General features: G+C 41.6%; 2 protein-coding genes across 3 annotated transcripts in view; both read right to left on the bottom strand.

Moving 5' to 3' along the window:
* Positions 1–824: 824 nt before the first annotated feature.
* pdgfrl (platelet-derived growth factor receptor-like) lies at positions 825–5,574 on the bottom strand. Its single transcript, XM_005719504.2, has 6 exons — positions 5,317–5,574; positions 4,075–4,345; positions 3,844–3,995; positions 2,747–3,040; positions 2,069–2,205; positions 825–1,105 (listed from the first exon to the last, which is right to left on the bottom strand). Exons 1-6 carry the CDS (start codon positions 5,369–5,371, stop codon positions 920–922), a joined length of 1,095 nt encoding a protein of 364 aa, XP_005719561.1. The 5' UTR covers positions 5,372–5,574; the 3' UTR covers positions 825–919.
* Positions 5,575–6,261: 687 nt separating this feature from the next.
* Positions 6,262–10,879, bottom strand: part of slc7a2 (solute carrier family 7 member 2) — a 10,327-nt gene continuing 5,709 nt past the window's right edge. For both annotated transcript variants that reach the window (XM_005719502.2, XM_005719503.2), the window contains exons 8-12: positions 9,726–9,828; positions 9,060–9,271; positions 8,787–8,953; positions 8,578–8,686; positions 6,262–7,649 (exon numbers count right to left, since the gene is read on the bottom strand). In XM_005719502.2, the coding sequence (XP_005719559.1) occupies positions 7,468–7,649; positions 8,578–8,686; positions 8,787–8,953; positions 9,060–9,271; positions 9,726–9,828 (773 nt within the window). In that variant the 3' untranslated portion in view covers positions 6,262–7,467. The remainder of the gene's footprint in view (positions 7,650–8,577; positions 8,687–8,786; positions 8,954–9,059; positions 9,272–9,725; positions 9,829–10,879) is intronic.

The raw sequence follows: 10,879 nt of genomic DNA, 5'->3' as shown, positions 1-10,879 counted from the left end.
TTTTCTAAGGAGATATTGAAGTTTAAATGCCAAATTTCCCTCACTCTAGTTGACTGAAATGCTATGCAGTGTATATACTGGGTCCAACCTGTTAATGCTTTTATAAACCACAAGCATTCATTCATAATCCTAATCCAAAGTATATTTCAAAATCCTAACCACCAGTAACTTTTCAGCAAAGTGGAAATATCAGCAAGTGTTGCACTGGATCAAAATAAGCTGCAGGCCTCAGATCGCATTCCACATACGGAGCACATTAAGACGCCCGCCTGGCACACAGCTCCTCTTCAGACAGAGCGGGACTCTGACTCCTGCCACTCTCCTTTCTGTTTTTTTTTACAGCTTCATTACTCTGTTTAAATGAAGCCCAACTCTGATTAGTCAGGGATGATTGATTTGGTGTCTAACACAGCCCTCTGCCAGAAGTGACAGCAGCCATGTGGTGTCGTCATGACAGCCCCAAATGATTAGGACTCCTCCCCCCAGAGCTTGTGCTATTACCTTCATTTATGTTATTCTACAGTTAAGAAAATTGTGTTTTCCAGTTTTGTTGACTTCTGGGATCACATGATGCACGTTATGAAACAACTTTTCTTTTATCTGATGTTCCTGAGATCTTGAGTAGTTTGGAGTGTGCTGATTGGCTCTTTACTGTTCTTTGGACTTCAGGTATTTGCATGCTTAGACTCCCTGTTGTGCTGCAAAATGAAACCTCTAAATATTTGTTTTAGTAGATGTATGTGAATGACTGTCGTCCATAGCTTGCTTTTAATGACATGAACTTTTCAACTTGGCAAAAATGTATTTTTATTTATATACATGCTGATTTCATGTATTTCATAGATTTAAAAAAAAGACACACAAATGTGTCAAAAACTCTTGAATATCAGATGGAGCCAGCAGGTCAGGTTGTTTGGGGCTATTTGGAGATGGTGGTCCCCACGATTGTCTCGCCATGCTGGCTCTTGGCTTTACACATGTATTCTCCAAAGTCGATGGTTTCCATGTCCTCTACCGTCAGGATGCTCTGGGTGACGCGCGTGGTGTAGCCCATACCTCTGTTAACCAACCTCCAGGAAGTCTGGATGTGAACGGGTCGGGAGCCCTACACAACATGAACACATGATTTCCTCCCACTGTGACAGTTATCAGCAACAATAAAGAGCATAATTGTAACAAACTCATTTTACTTTTATCAAAAGAAAATAGAAAAATCCATTTTTAAAGGTGGCAACAGAATCTTTTACTCCTAACCTTCAGCTTTTAAGTAGAACATCACGTATACCACAATTGGGTTTTGTTTTTCTTTTTTAGGGCATCTGCGAAATACTCAAATGCAGTGAGTCACTTTTATGACAACAAGGCTAATGAATCATAAAAACACGCAACTAAATGATACCTTCTCTTTTAAAACCATTATTAAACTATCCATCCATTCGCTTCCACTTATCCTTTTCAGGGTCGCAGGGGCGCTGGAGCCTATCCCAGCTGTTATAGGGCGAGAGGCGGGGTACACCCTGGACAGGTCGCCAGTCTGTCGCAGGGCCAACACACAGGGACAGACAACCATTCACACTCGCATTCACTCGCACATTCACACCTAGTGGCAATTTGGATTATCCAAAGAACCTACCCCCACAAGCTGCATGTCTTTGGACTGTGGGAGGAAGCCAGAGTACCCGGAGGGAACCCACGCAAACACGGGGAGAACATGCAAACTCCACACAGAAAGACCCCGGCCTGATGGTGGAATTGAACTCAGGACCTTCTTGCTGTGCAGCAACAGTGCTAACCACCGTGCTGCATTATTAAAATAAAATAAAAAACCTAAATATATGAAGTCTAAATTTCAACCTCAGCTCTGTCCTGTAGACTTCTTTGTTGTTTTTCTAAATAGTAAAAAGTTGGACAGAATTATTATTATTATAAAAAGTACATTTTAAGGGCCTTTTAAAAACATGTTGTTTCATTCTTAAAAGCTAACTTTACCCATTTAAGGACTACGATGATCTTTTTCATTTTTAATACCTGTAATCGGGTCTGACTTTTAGTCCAGGATTTCTCTTACCTGACCAGGATAAGTCCAAGTGAAGCTCACGTCCACATCTGGCTCTCCCAGCACTGTGCAGGTTACATTGACGTTGTCGCCTCCTCTCACAGAGTCTGGAGAGGCTTCAAGGCTCACAAACGGTGGCCCACTGGGAACTGTCATCGAGAGAAAGATAAGTTCCATCTCCTTAAAGTATTAAAGTCATTTAAAAAAAAAAAAAAACATAAATATATATAAATATTTGATGGTATTCAAACTGTTGAACCATACTTGAATCTGGATTTTTCTCCACCTGCCAGTCGACCGTGCCACAGCAGCTTAACTGTATCTAAACCGCACAATAGTTCCATTGCATAAATCTGTCCCCCTTTTGCAAAATCCAGACTGTTTCCACTTTAGTTGGCAGGCGTCCACATTAACCAAGCACAGCAGTGAGGATTAAAGAGGCTCTTGACATTTTTGAAATACAACCCTTTCCTGGAAGCCAATTTAAAAAGTAGACGTCGTAGAAGTAACCAGCGCTTGATTCATAACATTGCAAAAAGTTGATTGTCACCACTTAGAGTCAGTAAGATATATGGTTATGCGTAGCAGTTAGTTTCACAGAACAATAGTTAGTGTTTCTACATGCAGCATGTTTATATCTTCTATTACTGTATTTATTCATGAGGTGTCATGTGATTGATTTGTGCTCACCCTCCACATAAAGCAGCTGGTACTTTGTGGAGATCTGAGGGGTGTCCATGGTCTCAGCCTTGCAGTAGAAGACTCCCTGGTGCTCTGGCCTCGGGTTTTGCAGGATGAAGCCCTTGGTGGGATCATATGCCATCTGGGTCATATTTGCTGTGATTTCCACCGGGGGGACCTCTCTGTGCAGGGATGTCTTGGCCTGTGGCTCGGTCACACGGCAGGGAACCACGGCAGGCTGGTCTGGGCGTAGATACACAATCTCAAAGTGCATGGTGGATGGAACGAAGAGGTTGTCTTTGTCTGTTTGGAGAAAAAGTTATTGATATTTTTGTTAAGAACTTGCCCATCCCAGCTACCATAGGGCGAGAGGCTAGCTATACTCTGGTCAGATCGCCAATCTGATGCAGAGCTAACACAGAGATACAGATGTTGTTACATTAACACCTATGGCCAATTTATTGGACAGTCTCGGTCGTTGTGTCCTTGAGTTTGAATGAGTAACTCATCAAAGTCAATCGAGTTTTTTGAGTCACTGAGTCAGTTGATATTTAATCTGATTTCATATGAATCATCATGGAAATGGTGTTTAAAGCACTGAAATATTTAAGGGAAAAAATTAAACTTGTACAGTAAATGTACAGTTTCACTCAAACTTAATTTGTTTCTCTTTTCATGTAAATCCTACTGATTGAAAATGCTCCAGTAGTAATGCTCCTTAACATTGGTTGCCAACCAAGAAGAAGAAGAAGAAGCTGTGAGCCAGGAGGGAGGGGGTGAGTAAGTGAGTGATTCGTTTACGCTACGATTCAGCACAGGAAGGGAGGGGGTGAGTGAGTCCTGAGTGATCCCTTACGCTACGATTCTTCGTAGCTTACCAAAGTTGTACTAAAACATTTTTTGACAAAGTTTTTGAGCACCGTGTACCACATAAAGTGTGCCTTATAGTGCGGAAAATACCACAAGTTAAAAAGCAGTCAAGATCCAAAGAAAAACTTTGAGAAGACCTTCAGAAAGCCTGGAAAATTATTGCTCAAGACCACTTTAAAAGGTTAGAAGAAAGTCTGGCTCCTTGGAAGCAAAATATAAAGAATTTTTAAAATTACCTTTGAAATAGATGTATGAGACGTAGGCGCGATCGTGGTCCTTCTCACACTCTGTGCCATCACATACTATCACCCAGCAGCTGTAAGCCCCCGTGTCGGCAGCAGAGGGCGACGTCAGGATCAGCTGACTGTACTTGTCGCTTTGCTTGATGCTGCAGGCGAGAACCAAAATATAAGATGCTCGGATTTAATGATTCACTGCATGAAGTAGTTCGTGTTTCCTTCCAGCACCTGAGGCGTGAGTTATTGAAAGTATCCAGGTAAGTCGGGTAAGACCATCCGATTTTGCTGCCTTTGCAGCGCAGCTCCATGTTTTTCCCAGGAGTCAAAATGGTGCTCTGGCCCAGGCGGAGGAAGCGGCCTTTATCCAACACCTGCGTCAGGAGTGAATGGCTTCTGCCTCGTCCGTCTTTCAGCGTAGGCCACACCTTTACCCGTTTCCCACCTGGCCGGATGCGGTTCTCTCCGATGTCTTTTCTTCGCTTGACCTGCTGGCAGGCACCTGCAAACACAGAGCCATAGAGGGCAGAGGGGAGAAACTAATAATAAATAGATCAATAGATAGATATGATAGATGTAACTTATATATCTATAACTTCCAAGTCTGATAAAGAAGCCAACAGGGAAAGTGCAAAAAAAAAACCTGCAGTTCCTACGATGGCCACTTGGGGGTGGCTCAAGTTAGTCCCCAAAGACTTTCATTTTAAAATGACCAAAAAATTAACTCATTTATACCATGATATAAATAAATAAATAAAAACCCTAAAATGATCTAAAATGATTGTTAGGGTTACAATGACAATGTCACAATAACACTGCAGCTCTGTCCATTTAGGTTAGCTGCTCTTTCTCCAGCTGCGGTAACATTAAAACAGGATGTGTAAAAAGTCCAAGTTACTGGCACAGTATGACCGTAGCTGTTCCTCTCCTTTTGCTCTCTTGTTCTCTGTCAAACACACAAACCGTTAAATACAAGAAAAATCAGCCTGAAGTGTAGACTTTCAGAATTTGTTGTTTTATTCCTCAGAGCTGCATTAATGGAAACTCAGAGAGAGGTCAGTAGTACAGGCCAGATAATTAAAAACGCCTGCTGCATACCTTAGATCCAGCTGGTTTGAGTCGCTCTGCAGGAGCACTTTAGGAAAAACTTTCAAAAACTCAAATCCTTTGCATGCTTTTACACTTTCCATACATAAAATGCAAAGATTTTTTTAAAGTCAGTGGCTGCAGACCTCAGAGGGAGTGTAAACAGAATTTAAACTTTGCAGTTTGTGAGTGAGATCTACTGCATGATTGCACCTCCCATTCTACGCCCACCACATAGGCCGATGCTCCCAGCCAGTCCTGATGCATCCTCAGATTGTCTCATTCTCCCTCTTCTGCATTGTTACAGCCAAAGCTGTCGTGATTACGTTAACAGCCATCTTTCTTCACTAACAAATTGACATGACAGATGTGGAAATGGAGACTTACCATTTTGGAGCTCTACCACGAGCAGAGTCAAGCAAAGCACAGCCCAGAGGTTCATGGTCAGAGGGTCGAGGAATCTGCAAGTTCTGGAGAGAGATCGGGGGGTTTTATGAAGGGGTGAGGCGGGTAAAGAAAGTCAGGCTTGGAGCTTGGCTGGAAATTTGCAGGCTCCAGTTGCCCTATTTAGATTTCCAGCTCCATCCTCCTCACAGACTGAACGGAAGAGGGAAAATAACTTCAGAGCTCCTCTGTTTACTCCCATTTCTCTGATCTGAAGAGCAGAAACTTGTAGTTGGAAGCCCTCTGCTGGCCCTCAGTGTGAACTGGCCTTCTTTTAGACAAGAAAATTCAAGGCACATGCCCATACGTATATCGAAGGAAAGTGAAATATTAATAATGCCTCATTATGAATAGCTAGATATATGTACCAGCATGTAACCTGAAAAAATGTGAGCAGTTCATTGGGAATCCAGAGAGAGCTGGAGGGTCTTTTTTGACTTAGTTTTCTAATTATACCTTTTTATTTTTGTGTCATAGAACAAGGACTTTAGACTTTTAGTGGGAACTTCATTGATGTCATTGTCAATGTTTTCATGAGACTGAAGCACATCTGCAGCCGTCACAATGCTTCTTTCTCTGATTCTTGTGTTTTTGCAGAGACAAATCCTGAAGAGGATTACTTTCTTTGAAATGAGCTTAAAAAGCATAGATTACAACAACAAATGTAAGTATTTCTCTTTGCATAGAGTTTAGATGTGAAAGTGAGCTAACTTTTAATAATGAGTTTTCGTTCTTGAACAATTTTTGAGCAGCGCCCCCAAGTGGAGAGTGTGTGTTTATGGACACTCCTGTTTTTGAGAAGTTTCTGAGGAAAAAATACAAACTAAAAAGTTCATCTTCCTGTGGAAATTACAAGCGATAAGACACATCTGACACTGTATTACCTGAAAATACATTTTATTTTATTGTATTTGTGCAGTTGGTGTGACACTCCATTACAGCATCTTCTGCAGTACGTTCTTCATCCTGTACCCTTATTGCAGTCATCTGCACGTCAGTGTAGAGCTTCTTTGTAGCAGAACACCTTACTAACACCTGCTGAATTTGTTTCACAGTTTTTAGACCACGGAGCACATCGATGAACCACAGCTTCAATGCTCTATGGAAAAATGAACTCCAAGGAAAACACCAGCAGTCCTTAAAAGCCAAGAGGAATGAATACAACCACACAAAATCTCTTGAAACCAGTTACAAGCCGTTTAAAAAATACATATATACATGAGGAATGAGGAGCTTACTTTATATACAGGAATACTTTTTAGGCAGCGATGACAGAGGACATTTTCATGAAGCTTATATTAACAGCATGTCTACATCAAAATATCGCAAAATATCAGACAAACAGGAAAATATATGTGATAGAGTGAGAGCTCTGCATCAAATAACTATCTTTTTATTTATGTAGTAACAAGGTCAACAAACTCCAGGGGAACCTGTTAAATAAGACCACAGCAACAGTTACAGAGATCTCACTACTTATAACAGAGGTTTCTATGGGTTGTTACATAATACTACACATGGCTGAAAACTACCACCAACAATTGGCGTGCTTTCAGGTGAGTCACGTCAGGACATGTTATGTGTCTACAAAACTATTTCACACATTGTACATTTCTCTGAAAGTCTTGTGATTATGATTTATACACAGCTAGTAGAATTATATATGTAATGATCATCCGAAAGGGCTAACAACCAAATGCTGCACTGAGCTACTGGTGTATCAAACTCTACATTGAACTTTACATTGATACCTTACCTGTACAAACCTGTCAGTGTATGGAAAAGCTTCTCTGCAGCCTTGCACTGACTGTTTCAACGCTAAAATAAATGAAAATCACTCTCCAGTGTGTTACCTGTCCATTCTCCCTCCATGCTTGTCCACAAATGTGACTCATGGGATGTGGTCCCATCCCAGTCATAGAGCGATTCCTCATCATGTGCCACTGATACGTAATACTGATGCTGCCTTTGCAGACTGAATGTGCTTGTGAAGCACACACGGTGAAGCTGTATATACAGGCACATCCAGGAATAGCTGCTGTGTGCTTTTATGCATCTGTTCCCTCACACAGTCTGTGAAGGAGCCGGCAGCCTTTAACACTGGCTGGTCTTTTCTGAGCAGATGAAAGACTCCTGTTCCTTTCCTTCTGCATCCACATTGTCACGCTTCTCCTGGTTGCTCCTGGTGTTTTCCTGTGCCGTGCCACTTTGAAGCTGGAGCTGGCGCTGACGCTCTACACTGTGCCACACGCCATACCCAAAGTAGATCAGGAAGCCTGAGAAAAGTGGTGATGAGACAGGGGGAGATGTGGAAAAGAGCTTACAGGGAACCGCTTGACTCTGTTCAAAGGTAACCAAAGTAATCTACCAGCATATCTAAAGCTCTATTATATCTTCATTGCTTCCTCACTTTACCCTTACAGATTAATTTCCAAAGGGAAACCTTAAAAGCTTCAAAAAATAAACTAAAATTGAACTGCAGCCCCTCAAATTGCCATTTGAGGGTGTTTTCAAGAGTTATTTCCTGCATATCCTCTCATGGTAAAATGTACAAATCAACAGCAGAAGTAAACAACTTTACATGCTGATGTTTAAAAAGACAAAGAAAAGGTTATTGATTGTTAGCTTAGACAATAATCAAGGTTATTTAGCGTTGGTTTCTGAAATCTCATTTTGAAACTTTGATCAAATAAACAGATATGGCAAGGAGGGATGAGTATGACTGCGAAACCATTTGCTCATTGGTCAACAACATGTGATTGATAAGTAATTAGCCAACAGGTAACTCTCCTTTTAACATAATATGACTGAAATTTGCAAAGCAGATTAAATATTTATTTCACTTGAGCCACGATCAGGGTGATTGTGGCTGAAGAGTTGGCCGGTTCGAGTCCCAGCTCGGACAGTCTCGGTTGTTGTGTCCTTGGGCAAGACACTTCACCTACCGCCCACTGGTGTTGGCCAGAGGGGCCGATGGTGCGATATGGCAGCCTCGCTTCTGTCAGTCTGCTACAACTGTAGCTGCCTCCACCAGTGTGTGAATGTCAGAGTGAATGAATAGTGGTATTGTAAAGCGCTTTGAGGGCCCCGAAAAGCGCTATATAAATGCAATCCATTATTATTATTATTATTATTATTATTATTAATATGACCCAAATATACTTCCTTAAAAATTTGTATTGGCTCATGGCTAAAGGCACTCACCAGCAGCCATCCACACAGAGAAACGTATCCAGGTGTCTCCACTCAGCTGAACCATCAGGTAAATGTTGACAAATATGCTTAAGATTGGCAGAAAAGGCAGAAGAGGTACCTAGAAAGGAAAAATCACACCAAAATAATCCGTTTTAGATGCTGTTATCTCATAACAAAAGACCTAGTGTTAAAACCAGAGTTACAGAGCCAGTGCGTACCATGAAGGAGACCTTCTTCTTAGTCTGAGGCTGCCTGATGACCATAAAGATGCAGCTGCTGAAGACGAGCAGACACACGGACAGCGAGGCCAGGATCCACACTTCCAAACCCAAAACGGAGTTGATGTGGTATGTGGTGAGATAGCTGATCACACACACCACCAACACTGTGGATTGACGACACACAATTAATTGTGACACAGAAACCTTACAAACAGACTGAAGTCAATCAGGAGAAAAAATCCTCACTGAGAACGTAAACTGTGAACTTACCTAGAACGCCAGTGGACATGTTGACAACACTGGACGAACGCTCGGAAGGTGTCTCGGGAGGGTGTAGAATAGTCTGCAGTGTGGAGCTGCCTCCCTTTAGCATGTTGAGGTGGGACTCTGACTCTGTCAAGTCTGACTCGCCCTCTTCAGACGCGAGGCAATCCCTCTCACCTTTACTTGCCTGCTGCTCCAGAGCTCCATCTGGCTGATACCTGGAAGAAAGAGAAATGTTGGTTTTTACTGAGGTTTAAACTCCAGATTGCTCTGCTGTAAGGCGGTGTTATGTTCTGATGCAGTCTCAGTGTTCTGCACATCTATCAACTACTGTATGTCTTTCACAAAAGCGCTAGACTTTTTTAATTTAAATGATTCAGTTTGACTGAACAAGCAAAGTGTGTCCGTGTTTACTGATATTTGTGGTGCAGGCAACAGAGGTGTGCAGCAAGTTCAGTTTAGCAAGTAAACATCTTTATTTACTCAAGCAGCCACTGAGCAGTGTACAGTCAGACCATTCACAGCCCTTACATCACCAGTGTGATGCAATAACAAGCAAGGCAATCATTCCTGTGGGCATCTGGGAAAGCTATTAGCGACGCTCCTGCAGGATATTACACAAAGATGATTCTGCTCCAGTTAAATTTTTGAGTTATTTAAAAATGTACCAACCTGAGAAGCAGTACACACACAGCAACCAGCGAATAGGCCAGCAGAGTTCCAATGGACATCATGTCCACCAGGGCTTTGAGGTCAAACAGGAAAGCCATGATGGCTAAAGTAAGCAATAAAAGAAGAAGGAAAGAAATGAACACAAACACTTTCACCCTTAACACTTAATTTCAACAGGTAGGATCATTACTGATTCCCTTCACAGTCACAGACCACGATCCTTTACACACACATACAGTAACATGGAAAAGACATTTCCTTCTAATTGAACGTGACAGTCACCAGATGCAAATCAAATTTCATGCAGATGTGTTTTCACTAGAGCACAACAGCTGTATTCATCTCCATATTGAGTCATTTGATGTGAGATATACTGCGGTGTTGCTTATCTTGTATCTCAGCACCAGACTTCAGTATGGAAGTTTTCTCAGCAGCATGGTTCAGACACAGAGCAGTGGTATGTCCGCTGCTTCTCACAACATTATATTAAAGCAAAAATATCAAGGAAAGCTCCCCTGCTTGGTACCGTCAGGTGCTCAGTACATAGCCTGTGGTGGTGGTGGTGCAGGTGTGCTGGGTCTCTCCCAGGGTTCACATCTGCCAGCCACTTCACAAAAGTGCAAGTCTAAGCTGGATGAGTGCGATCCACAGCAGGAGAGCTTTAAAATACTGCGAGAGCCAGTGTTAATTCTGTCTCACAGTCATTTTCATCATAGGTTTTGCCTACGATCCTTTGTTTTCTAACAACAACAAGATGCTAATTAATAAATACGAATACACGAGGACAAAAACTATGATGAAATGTATCAACGCTTTTGTCAAGAAATAATCTAATTTGAGTCAACTGAATCAACTTTAAATTCAGCTGTTTAGTTTAGACATTTATCCAACTAAGACTACATTTAAATAATTTGGATGACTTAATTATGACTAAAACTGAATTAGTCAAGAGACTACGATTAAACTGAATCTGAATCCAAAATTAACACTGGTATGTGCACCACATTGACACACAAAGGCCAGACTACTTGAAACGAATACATCCTATTTTATTGAAACTTTTTTCAAATACTTAGATTATAAAAGAAATACTTTTTTACTTTTTTCAGAAGGAATGCACAGTGATGCTCCACTATCAGTAAAGTAGATAAGCG

This window comes from Pundamilia nyererei, unplaced genomic scaffold (assembly GCF_000239375.1).
Source record: "Pundamilia nyererei isolate P.nyererei 1_Seehausen unplaced genomic scaffold, PunNye1.0 scaffold00001, whole genome shotgun sequence".
Classification (NCBI taxonomy): Eukaryota; Metazoa; Chordata; class Actinopteri; order Cichliformes; family Cichlidae; genus Pundamilia; species Pundamilia nyererei.
Note: the sequence above shows the minus strand (reverse complement) of the source record. Positions and strands in the feature narration are given on the sequence as shown.